The 12997-nt window shown below is 44.4% G+C and overlaps 1 protein-coding gene across 4 annotated transcripts in view; it reads left to right on the top strand.

Annotated features, from left to right (window-relative positions):
- The window catches only part of Dera (deoxyribose-phosphate aldolase), an 85905-nt gene extending 80674 nt beyond the window's left edge, over positions 1–5231 (top strand). For all 4 annotated transcript variants that reach the window (XM_048432475.3, XM_085687277.2, XM_085687276.2 and 1 more), the window contains 3 exons: positions 201–313; positions 4288–4437; positions 4664–5231. In XM_048432475.3, coding sequence (XP_048288432.1) covers positions 201–313; positions 4288–4437; positions 4664–4720 — 320 coding nt within the window. In that variant the 3' untranslated portion in view covers positions 4721–5231. The remainder of the gene's footprint in view (positions 1–200; positions 314–4287; positions 4438–4663) is intronic.
- The last annotated feature ends 7766 nt before the right edge of the window (positions 5232–12997 follow it).

Raw genomic sequence — 12997 nt, 5'->3', positions numbered from 1 at the left:
TTAGAAACAGAAGTCTTTTAATGGTAGATTTTCATTTGAGTTTTTTCACATAATTACCAAAAAGTAAAGTCGAGTCGTCCCTGGGGAGATGCAGTGGGGAGGAGGGGAGGCAGCATTGCACGCTATTCACTTCTTTCAATGACTTAAGTGTAGAAGTAAGTTTTTAATTAACCTGGGATTTTTCTTTGCCTCTGTTTTAGGGTCAGATTTTATTAAGACTTCTACTGGAAAAGAAACGGTAAATGCCACCTTCCCAGTAGCCATCGTAATGTTACGGGCCATTAGAGATTTCTTCTGGAAGACTGGAAAGAAGGTACGTTACTTACTGCCAGCAAATCTTCCCTCAAAGTGAAGAGGAGACTATTTATAACTCTCCTTGCTGCCCGCACGCACGATAACGTCTCCCTATGCAGAAGGTGTGAATGAGTCGCCTTTATTAAGATAAATGTTTAATTTACTTTCATTACAGAAGAACACCTCGCTGGGGGAACGTACGCGGTTAGCAGAGTGAGTGTGAGTGTGGAGCGTGTGTGTGATCAAGATGTAAACTCTCTGTGTCCTTTTATTAACCGAAGACAATTTGATCACTGACAAGAGATTCCTAAATGGGTTCTTTAAGAAACTAATTGTGCTGCGACACAGAGGTTTTTCTGGCAAGGCGTTGGCCGTTGAAAACAGGTTAATGTAGAAATTTAACTTCCTTGCGGAAGGGCAGAGAATTGCGGAGTAACATTTATTGAATGATGAGCTGTGGTGGCGATATGAAAAGTAGGCAGTATAATGGAAAATAATCTTTTCCTGTCATTATTGAAGGACACACATAAATTGGTTTTTCTGTTGGGAAACCCCCGGTCCAGAAAAACTTATTACTTTTAATAATATGAGGTGAAGAGAAAATTCTCGAGGAGATGAACTTATTAAACAGAATAATGAAATACTGCGAAACAGCAGGGAAGTGGTAGCTTTCCGTCCTATAGCTCTTGAATTAAATATCCATTTTTCTTTTTCTTTTTCTTTTTTTTTGCATTTTATGGCAGTTGGATGTGCTGTTTGGGAAAGTGTTTAGCTGAGGAGGGTGTATGCTAGCTTTTGTCAGCTTTTCGAAGAGTACCATAGAATTCTTAGAAACATATGAAGTTAAAAGGAAAATGCATTTAAAGTGTTTCTTAATAACTGGATTTGGATTTTCCACTTCAACTTGCTTGTCTAGCCACAAATTATCTAAGAAGGGTTTTTTGTTTTGCATAGTTGGAAAGGTGCGTGTGAGAGAGTGTGTGTGTGTGAGAGAGTATGTGTGTGTGTGTGTGAGAGAGTGTGTATGTGTGAGTATGTGTGTGAGGGAGAGAGTGTGTGTGTGAGACAGTGTATGTGAGAGTGTGTGTGTGAGCATGTGTGTGAGAGTGTGTATGTGAGTATGTGTGAGAGTGTGTGCGACAGTGTGTGTGAAAGAGAGTGTGTGAGTATGTGTGAGAGTGTGTGAGTATGTATATGTATGTGTGAGTGTGAATGTATGTGTGAGTGTGTGTGAGAGAATGTGTGTGTGTGAGAGAGAGGGGTGTGTGAGAGTGTGTTCAATATAATAAGACTTCCTTCTCTTCCTGAGGGGCATCTTTTAAAACCTATGTCTTGATTTCTGCCCTTTGGAACCTTCCTCACCAGACCATTGACGTTTTGCCTGGTGGGTGGAATGTCTTTATGAGTGACTGTGGCTTAGATTTTTGTTGGGATCAGAGACTTACCTGGAATGCGCTTCTTGTGAGAGGAAATAATCTCCCAGCATTTCTCTGAATAAATTCGCAGTGTTGAGTGCTGGTAGGAAGAATACACATTGTTGCCTTCAAATGACGACGATCCACCATGAATGTCTCCTGCTTGATGGTCTTTCTGATTGATACAAATCCGATAATTTAAAAACATTTGTTTTCAAAGAAAAGTTGTATAAGGAGAAACTCATTTTTTTTTTCAGTTGTAGCTGTCACCACTAGTTAAGCCCTGCGACTCATGCCTAAAGTCATTTACCAAACTGACTGTGCTAGGTCCCAGAAGGTTATTGGTAAGGCATTGGCCTGAGAAAATCAAAATCAGATACTCAACTTGCCGTGCATGTGGGAGATTCCCTTGGCATCTGTGTCTCATGAGCTCCACCATTAGTGATAAAGCATGCTGTTGGGGACCAAAGAAATAATAGTTCTCGGATGGATGATCGTGGGCCATGCTAGCCCATGTTGTTCTCGGTGTAGACATGAGCATGCTAGCCCGTGTTGTTCTCGGTGTAGACATGAGCATGCTAGCCCTTATTGTTCTCGGTGTAGACATGAGCATGCTAGCCCGTGTTGTTCTCGGTGTAGACATGAACATGTCCCTTCCTGAGACAACTCTCGGACAGCAAGAAACAGATCTCAAAGAAGATCCATGCTCAGCCGTACAGGCTGGAGTTCCGCTTGTCTTTGCTTCTTTTCTTTATGGTTGTTCTTTCTCCCACTTAATAGCAGATGCCCCACTTAGTGTTAAGCAAAAGCTGAGCGCAAGGCACACCCTGTTTACTTTATCACATTTCATTTCCAACAAAGAGACCCTGTGTGTGTTTGTGTGTGTGCCTGCAAGCCAGGCGCGGCCTGTAAGTTGCTGACAGCAAGCCCAGGAGGCCGTAGACTGTGGTTCCTCCTTCATCACTGTAAGCCATGCTATACGGTGCAAAACCCCTCCTTCCCAGGCCACGCATGGTACCACCCCTGAGAAGCTGCAGTTTAATAGATCATAACTGATTCCACTATAGATTTGTTTTCCATATTCTCTCCCTTAAAGCGTATTAGCTTACACAAGAACTTCTTTTTGGAATGGAGTTGCTGACACTGAATTATATTTGTAGACAATCTTGATGAACGCTGCCCAACTTGCAGTAGGTCTCCTCGGACGGACTTGCATGCTTCCTGTCAGCTCACTGATGTCACTTTAGTTGGTTTATTTATTTATTTATTTATTTATTTATTTGCCGTTCCTCAACAGTGGCTAGTAGTATCATGCTCTTTCTGAGCGAGCTATCTCGTGTATGACTAAGGCGGGGGACCTGCTTTAGGGGACCGTTCATGCACTGCTCCGAGAGGACTGAGGGTAGAGAGAGGTTTGTTGTGGGATATCCTAGAGTGAGGAGGTAGGTGTGGCAGGAGCAAGACCGTGTGATGGCTGCAATGGCTAAGATGGCCGACAAGTAGCCACACAAGGGCAGTGGTCGGGTTCGCAGTGGAGTTTCCCACTTGCTAATAGGACCTTTCATCCATTTCTCTGTTCTGCTCACAGTGCCTCCTGCTAGGTGATCTATCTGAAAAGAGCTCTAAACCCTCGGGCTACAAACCGTGCGGTGTGGCAGCTTGTGTGTATAGACTTGTCTACTCCTCTGGAGAGTTACATGCCTAGACTAGTGAATCCAGGGGACCAGGAGGTTCTACACATGGAACCTGTGCTTTTCCTAATGGATGTCAGACATTGTGTAGAAACATCATATATTGGCTGATTTGGATTGCGTCTTTTTTTTAGGATTTATTTGTGAGTGCATGCGTGCATGTATGCATGCCTATGTGTTTGTGTGCACTATGTGTGTATGAGTTCCTGTAGAAGCCAGAAAAGGGCACCAGAATCCCTGGAGTTAGAGCCCCTCAACATGAGTCCTGGGAACTGAACTCCAGGCCTCTGGGAAAGCATGGGTTCAAGGTGGCTCACAGCCTCTCAGCCACTAATTGGCTGGTTTCTGGCCCTCCCTATAAACTTTTGAAACCAGTATGACATTCTTCTCCTATGCTCCCATTAATGGTCTGCCTGCTTTGTAGAACTCTGTGTGCCTACAGCCTCAGAGAACAAGCCTGCAATTAAGTAGATTGAAGCCAGTGTCAGTCTCCTTGCTTGATTAGGTTGACCTCATGGCCACACTGATCCAGTCTTTAGTACACAAGTGCCTTGCACCTCAAAATGAGGGCTCATTTGAAACAGTGTAGACGGGATGGTCACCTGTGGTGTATTTTCTTGTTTGTTGACATTTTCCTTACAGATTTAGTCTAGATGGTGGAGGTTTACTCAGTGAGATGCGCCCTCATTTTTGTCCCTTCAGAAGCGACCACCCAGTCCCCATTTATGATGGAAATGTTGTCTTGGTCAAGTAAGGCTCTACTGAAACAGGTACCTTTGCTGAAGTGAAGCAGACTAGGGAGGGACGTGTGACTCAAGACTGGTCATTCACAGTGTCGCTTTTGAAATCAGCCTGCTAACACGGCCACTCTTCTCTCCTCCCCTTAGGTAGGCTTTAAGCCTGCAGGAGGCATCCGCACTGCGAAGGAGTCCCTAGCGTGGCTCTCTCTTGTAAAGGAGGAGCTAGGGGACGACTGGCTGACCCCTGACCTCTTCCGGATAGGGGCCAGTTCTCTGCTCTTAGACATTGAGAAGCAGGTGAGTGGGAAGACCTTGGCCTTGGAGGGAGTGGAGACTGAGCTCATCAGAACCAGGGCTCTACCTCCTTCAAGCACACCCGCACCTGCTGTAGATCAGGTGCAAGATCTGCTGAAAGTCTTGCTGGTCAGCGCCAAGTGAGATTATTGCAGCGCAGTGGGGGTAATTACTAGTTTATGTGTATGGTTGCTTAATTATTAATTTATGATACTGGTTTTCTTCACAGATATACTACCACGTGACGGGACAATATCCAGCTTATTATGATCTTCCGATGTCCTAGGTCAGCAGCCAGCCCGGAAAAGCATTTAAAAAAATGTTTTTTGCCAAGGTTATGTAATTTAAGAATATGTAACTGACTTTTCCCCATTAAAATCGTCCCTGAAATTAACTCAAAAATAAGAGAAACAAAACAATTGAATCTATATGTGGAACTCGGATCAAGTAAGGCTGAATGCTCTTAATTATTAGGAAGTTCACATTTATTAATTTTATGAAGGTTTTCTCTAAAAAACTCTGAATAAAGTATTCCTAATAGCCTATATTGCAGCAATTTCTGAGGAGAAAATGAAGTTAAATTTCCTTTGACTTGAGATTCTAGGGCAGGCAAGAGGGCTTGGCACAAAAGGTGCTTGCTGCCAAACCTGACCACAGGTTCAGTTCTGAGTAACTGCTTGTGGGAGGAGAGAGCAGGCTTCCAGAAGTTGTCTGCTGATGTCCACATATGCTGTGCCTTCTACCGCTGACACATAGAAACTAAGTCAAATGTAATAAAAATGAAAATGTGTCACTCAGCCTCCCTCTGCTGCCTGGGAATGGGGGTAGGGGTGGGGGGGAGGGGAGGCGGGGCCTCCTGAATGTCCACCTGAATTTCAGCGCTGGATGGAACTCTTTCATTAACTGTTTTGTAATGAGATCCTGATGTTGTTATAAGAAAATGTGAATACCACTGAATTTTTAAACACAAAAGTCTTGCTTGTATGTTTATTTTGTTTACTTTGAGGGGGTAGGGCTTCTGGACTGGAGCTTTGGAAATGCTGGGGATACCACCCTACCTGACTTGGCGATCATTGTTTTAGTCTCTTTAAATTATTAAAAAGAAAAGAGAAGAAGAACTGGCAGCATCTGCTTGTAACTCCAGCACTGAACATGCGTCTTACTGTGCAGTGAGTTACAGGCTTGCATCCAAAAACCCAGGCCGACTGCATCTGAGGAACCACACAAGGGCCGGTCTCTGTTTTCCGTACATGCTCATGCTCTGACCTGCACACACGTGTGCGTGCACACAGACACAGATGCATCCACATTGGAGAAGTAGCCATGGTGTGGGATGGCATGCTTGTGTAGTCTGTGAGAGAGGCCTGGGACTACGAAAATAAAGAAATGATCAGTAAGCCGGGTGGGAGGCTGCCTGCTGAGCCTGCAGTCACTTCTGTGGGTCACCTTCAGGCAGCTAGGGACACACGAACAGGGCTGTGACTGTGACTGTGACTGCCTTCACTCTTTGTGTGCTCCTTTGCTCTGTGGCTCCTCCCTCCTACCAGTTCCTTTGCTTGCTGACACCTCTACCATGAGAGCTTTTAAAACCTGAGCATTTTAAAATGGTGCCTTTTCATCAAGAATCAACCAGTCCTCCCTCCCTCCCTCCCTCCCTCCTTCCCTCTCTCCCTCCTATGAATACTCCCCTGTTAATCGGTAGCAAAAGTGCCAGCCTGAGTCCGTCCTGGGCATCGTCTCGACTGCAGACTAGCTCAGCCTCTGCCTCTCTCTCACCTTGGGACTTTGGTCCAGCCTGTGTGCATCCTTCGACCTCCGTGTTGGCCTCTGTGAAATGAAGGGCTGAGGGCAGGTGACGTAACAGTGCTTTCAGACCCAAGATCACCTCACCCCAAGGATAATTAGAACAAATCCAAGAAAACGTTTTATGGCTAGAAAGAGAAAACACTTTGTACCGATCTAAATTAGAATTTGCCTCTCGGGAGTCAATTAAGCAATTCCCGCAAAGCCCTTCGCTAACTGTAAAGGAAAGAACTAAAATAAGAACGGAAGAGCAGCCCTGCTCTCCCCAGCGCCACAGCAGCCCTGCTCTCCCCAGCGCCATGGCAAAGTGCTGACTCCTGCCTTGTGCCTTAGCTCTGAGTGCCGTACCCAGCTGCATAGCGTGTTGGCCCTGGTGCTCATGAGCGCAGTGGCCAGTCACCTCTGGAGAAGAAGCATTGCTGAGAAATAATGACACCCTGTCACCTTCGAAGCTCTTCCAATTCCAGTGGGGTTTCTGCGTGCCTCCCATTAGACCCAGCTGGTCATTTGAGTTGATCACGTGAGCAGGCATCATTATCTTCAATTTTAATTTGTATGAGGCATCCCCTGACATGGACTTCCGTGGACAGTTGCAGATGCAGGCAGGGGATTAAGACTGGTGAATCTCTCACACCCAGTAGGAGCTGCTGAGTGTGGCCTGATCCGAAGGTAAATAACGTTTCATTCTGAGGGACAATTTGTTCCAAGGACTTTGGGGTCCTTCATGAGGCGTTCCTGGCCCTTCTTTCCTGAGTCTTTAGCTACATGCTACACAGATGACTCTAAGGGCGACGTCCTGTCTGATGGAAGGAGTCATTTCTGAGGTGACCATGTTTTACTCTTAAGGAGATCTGAGTACTTCATAGCATTAGGGACAGATGTTTTACAAAGCAGGAAATGAATGGCCAGGTTCTGTGTAAGAAGATTCAGTTAACAGGGAAGACCTTCTTCTTCCCCCAAATGGTTACAGTGTGTCAATAAAGTGTGGTAGGTCAAACCTGACTCTTACAAGCATCCTATGAAATAGGGACCTGAAGGGACTTCAGAGGATTGTCTAGTTCAACCCTGTCATTTTGTACAGGGGTGCAGAAAAATCTCTCTCTCGAGGTTACATTCCAGCCAGAGCTGAAGCTGTGTGTGTGTGTGGGGGGGGGGTGTGCACACCTTTAAGGTGGGTCGGTGACTTCAAGGCCATCCTGGTCTACAGGGAGACTTACGTGGAGAGTTCCACGCCAGTCTGGCTACAGTGAGATGCTGTCTCAGAGACAAAGTCACAGCTGAAGCCAGAGTCCACATTTCCACATCTTGTAGTATTTGACAGGACAGGGTCAGGTTTTCGAAACTGAAATGGTCTTGCCTATTGATTTTCTGTACCATTCAAAATCATGAACTAAATGTAGTCTGTGATTTAGTGTTTTAGAGGCCACCTCTACCTCGCCATTCTACTATGTGCTAGTGTGGCTGAGGTTTTCTGTTGATCGTAATGTCATAATCTTGGATGACCTGTAGATCTACATTTTTAAAGAGATTATATGTTGTTTTAGGAAAATTATATGGATTCTAATTGGGGAGAAAATGACCTGTGTAACTACAGCAGCTTAATAATTGTGAATTCTTTGCCCCCATTCTGAATCATTTCAACACTATTGAGAAATGCAGATCAATTAGCTTGCATGAAGAATAGAGAGAGAGCTGTGCAAACACTGTTGTGCTCTCCGGAAGCGTGCCCGTGTGATAAGTAGTTGCACCCGAGGTCTTGAGTGAGCCAAATCTTTATGATGGCGTGTGTAGACAGCTTCCAAAAGGCACATCAGTCCTTTGGAAGAAGTACAGTGGGAAGTTGATATTCATTTTTCTTCCATCAACCAGATGGGTTTTGTTGGTTTTCTGTGCCTGACACAGAGATGTGTAGAAGGAAAATTTGAATAGATCTTTGCCCGCATAGGTGGTGAGATGGTAGGCCAATTCTGTCCTGGCAACAAGCATACAAGAGTAAATCAGTTGCACATGTTTTCTTGATCACACTTAGAAGTCCAGTCTCCCAAAGGAAAAAACGTGTTTTGTAACCTCCACAGAGTGATCCTTTCCAGAAATGACCACAGATAACATCTGGCTGACACATAAAATACGTAGTAAAAATAATCATTTTTAATTGCCTAAAACCTGCTCAGGAGAGAGAGTAGAGCAATATCCATCTGGTCCGTTCTTATTTAATAGGACAAATGAGGATCAAATGCTTAATGCAATTTATGTGAAATATGGTGACCTTACAATGAACTAAAACTTTTTAAAACAAAAGCAGTAAGAGCAAGGAGCAATCTGCAGGAAAGACAAGCCTAAAATTTGATTTGAAAAACAAAAGTAAGTCTTGGGGCTGGAGAGATGGCTAACAATTAAGAACACCTGCTGTTCTTGCAGAGAACCCAAGCTTGATTCCCAGCATCCACATAGTGACTCACAACCATCTGTAACTCCAGTTGCGTGGAACCCAATGCCCCCTTCTGGCCTCCATGGGCACCAGCCGCACTCATGCAGAGATATTGTTGTGCTTGCGTCAGGGGACCCACAAAGACCACCACAGAGTCAATATCCAATGTAAAACTCATGGGGTTTATTGATTACAAGTTAGCTAACACGGGCCATAATCTGACACAGCCCCACAGCAAGTGTGGGAGATCGGCCCAGAGGCTTCAGGGTAAAGAGATTTTAAAGGGAAAACCACATGGCGGGGTGGCACAGGTCCTGGCGTGTCAGAACTGGGTAAAAGTATACAACTTTTGAATTCATTGGATGGGATATAGGGGAATTTCAAAACAGCCAACACAGTGGTTAATCAGGTACCTACAAGGACAAGGACGTTCAAAGGAAGCAGATGTTTTTTAGACACCGTGGTGGGTCACTGTGACCAGGGCTGGCACAATTTTTTGGGAATGTTTATGACTTTGCTGGACTGCATTCACCCCTCCCCCCAGTTAGATCCTGTCTAAAATGGAGTTCTCTCTCAAAATGGAGTTTGTTCTGCTCCTTCATTATATATTAAGCAAAACATCCTTACAGATGAAATTTAGCACAAACAAGCCAAAAACAATAGTTTTGTGGTATTAATTTTTTCTGGAGGAAACTTGGGAAATGCTTTCAATTCATTAGAGCAAGAATATGATGCTGTAATAAAATGTTATACGTTCCTCCTGTGATTGACACAAATGAGAAAGAGCTTGAAAAACTGACTATAGTTAAAGGAGTTGCATGTGTAACTAGTTAGCAGCATGCTTGCTTAGCAAGTGTAAAACCCTTGATTCGATTCCCAGCACCTCATACACTGGGAATTGCTGTGGGACAATGGTCTTGTACCCTGTAAAGATTTGTCTCTTGTACTTGTTTAATAAAACGCTGATTGTCCAGTAACCAGGCAGGAAGTATAGTCAGGACAATGAGAACAGGAGGATTTGGGGAAGAGAAAAGGCACAGTCGCAGTTGTCACCCAGACGCAGAGGAAGCCTCACTAATAAAAGCTACCAAGCCATGTGGTTAACATAGACAAGAATTATGGGTTAATGTAAGTTATAAGAGTTAATAAGAAGTCTGAGCTAATAGACCAACCAGTTTATAATTAATGCAGGCTCTGTGTGTTTCTTTGGGACTGAACAGCTGCAGGACTGCGTGGGACAGAAACCTCTGTCAACAGGGAATGGTGGCATGCATCTAGTACTTGGAAAGAGGAGGCAAAAGGGTCAGAAATTGAAGACCACTTTTGGCTATACGTGGAGTCTGATGCTAGTCTGGATTATATGAGACACTGTCCCAGAACAAAGAAAAAAAACCTGAAAGGTTTTTTTTTTTTTTTTTTTTTTTTACCTAAGACCCAGGTTTCCTTCATATCTGACGATCCCAGGAGACAGCTGTATTCGTTTTGAGCAAGGGAAATGAAGTTAGATGAGTCTGAAATGTGTCATCAAGGTGTTCCTTGTTGTTCCCATCCCCCCCCCACAGTAGACTGCCCTTTTATTGGGGTATCTTATGCTGCAAAGAGAGTGGTTGTCAAATGTTAGTATCAGAAATACTGGTCTTTCACAAAGTAGGGTTGGGGGCACCACCCAAAGAGTTTGCAGTTCCAGACCAGAAACAGAGAACTTGCCAAGAGATGCAGACTGTGATCCAGGAATCACACTAAGAACCACTGGCCTAGGAGAGCTTGCCCTCAACTCTAAGATCCCAAAGTAGTGAGTGCATCCTTGAACCATTCATAACCACTGGCTGCGGGCTTTATCTCCCAAGGCCAGCAGTACTGTGTGTGTTACCCTGTTCTTCCTAGCTAAGACTAGGAGAGGGAACAATGGTAATGACATCATCCCTTAATCCCTTCCCAGTAGGCAATGAACTTGGTTCCACTTTGGGCTTTGAAAGCAAGCATTGGAGCCTAGAATAAACACTTTAGACATGTTTCAAATCATTGTCCTTGAAATCTCCAAGGCATTCCAGCATGCCGGCATAGTGAGATTCAGCTGCTTCATTCTCCCAATTTGGAATGCTTTAGCTTTTGATGATTCAAGTGTAGTCAAGTGCTTAAAAGCCGAGCCTTGTTCTAACAGACACCATTCTTTAACTTACATTTGGGATAGCTAACACACTCTTGGGGCAGCACGCTTCACAGACAGTTGACTCTTCGTTCAAAGGTTCTGGGTAGGGAACCCCCTAGAGCTTATGGAGATATTAGGTGCTTAGCATGCTCAACAGTTGAGAGTTTCTCATTTGTCTCTTGCTCTTTAAGCATGTGCACTGTCAGTCCTGTGCATAGCTGTGAACAGTTCCCAATCCTAAACAGAATTCTACCCTAGTGCACATGCAGAAAGGGATCTCATTTGCTGAGCATTGTAAAGAATGTTGTACATATAGGCAGGCAGCTAAAAACAGTGTTCAAACCACTCCTTCTAACTGCAGTGGTTGCCTTGAGCACTTGACCTTAGACCTTCTGCCATGATTGCCAAAGATGGCTTCCTCATACCGTTCTATTCGGTACCAAGTTTCTGGGTAATCAGTCCAATGGTTAGGGATTGAATCACCTGCCTGTATCCTGGCAACCCAGGAGGGTGGGGAGGCGCATCCTGGCCGCCGTTCTGAGGATGACGCACATTCTATTTCTGATGTTGATTGACAGAGGTGCTGGGCAGAGGCTCGTGTCTTTGGTGGTCAAGAGTTAAGTGTCACACAACTGCATGGGTGTTTGCTGAAGTGGTGCTGCTCAGAGCTGCGTGCCTCTCATCTCAGCTCCATGCAGTAAGTTCTGAGAAGTCAATGGAATACTTTTTAAGGGGACTTTTATCAGTGATGTTTACATTTTTATTTCTTTACACAACTCTCTGTTGGCTTTCTGACCAAGAGTAACAGTTTTTTTTTTTTTTTTTTTGCAATTTCCCCTCCCCTCTGTTCTTAAACTCACCGGACTGTCGGTCATTCTGTAGGTTTTATGTTAAGTTCATTAGACTTGGAAGTGAGCTTCAGCTAAACTTCCTGACTTCTTCCTATCAGTGATGCCATCATCATCTGTCCAGCCGGGTGATGTTTGAGTCGGCACATCCAGCCATTGCCCTGTCTTCTTTCCCCTCAATACCTTTGCTATCATATTTCTGTATTATTAGTATGCCTTTTAAGGATGGTTTTATCACCACCGCGATGATGACGATGTGAGAATGTGTGTGAGCATGGTACGTGAGTGCTCAGGAGAGCCATGGTGCACATTTGGAGGCCAGAGGACAGCTTTGAAGGGTAGGCTCTCAGCCGGGCGGCGGTGGTGCACGCCTTTAATCCCAGCACTTGGGGTGCAGAGGCAGACAGATCTCTGTGGGGTCGAGAAAAAGGAAAAGAAAAGAGAAAGAGTATGCTTCCTCCACCATGAAAACTCAGGTCATCGGGCTTTTATGGCACGCCATCTGGCTGACCCCTCATTATAGCTTTTAATGTTTATATTCTGTCCTGAGATCATAATTCCCATAATTGTTGTACTATGTCCTAAAGTTCAATAGAGTCTCCAATATTCAGCTCTGTATTGCATTGCACTCTGCTTTTCAAGGTTTCCTCAAGAAGGGCTCAGTCACCACATGTCCTCAGTGTCTGCCTCTGTATTTAAGTGACCATTCAGTGGTGTCCAGTGCTTGATAGTTTCCATGACTACTTCCTGCTTCCTTCTTATGCACCTAAGATTGGTACCTTGGCTAGCAACAAGTTTTCCTCTTTGTTCTCAGTAAAACCTGATTCAGGGTTGGGTGTTTTGTGTCGTTTTTGGTTGGGGGTCAGTGACCTGCATTCTGAAAATCACTTTGAAGTACATACTTAACTTTCCTCTTTTATTCTTTTTAACCTCTTAGGGATGTGAAGTGTGGTGGATATTTAAGTCTTTTAAAAGAAACGTGTGTGTGTGTGTGTGTGTGTGTGTGTGTGTGTGTGTGTGTGTGTGTTATGTTCTGGTACCTATGAAGGCAAGAAGAGGCCATCAATCAGATCCCCTGGGTGGTTGCTGGGAACTGAACTTTTTTTTCTATAGGATCAGTACAGGCTCTGAATCACCGAGTCATCTCTCAGCCCATTCAAGTGTTTCTAATCTCTCCCCTTTACTATTCACCCCAGTTCTTTTGGATGATTGGGCATTTGGGGGGTATTATGCTCTTCTCATTCCTGTCATTCTTGTTTCCTGTGTTTATCATGGCCTGTTTGTTCCTGGTTTAATGCTTGTTCCCTAGTATCTACCAGATTGTGTTTCATTTCC

Source organism: Myodes glareolus, chromosome 3 (assembly GCF_982192425.1).
Source record: "Myodes glareolus chromosome 3, mMyoGla1.1, whole genome shotgun sequence".
Classification (NCBI taxonomy): domain Eukaryota; kingdom Metazoa; phylum Chordata; class Mammalia; order Rodentia; family Cricetidae; genus Myodes; species Myodes glareolus.
This window is presented reverse-complemented; position numbering and strand designations above follow the sequence as displayed.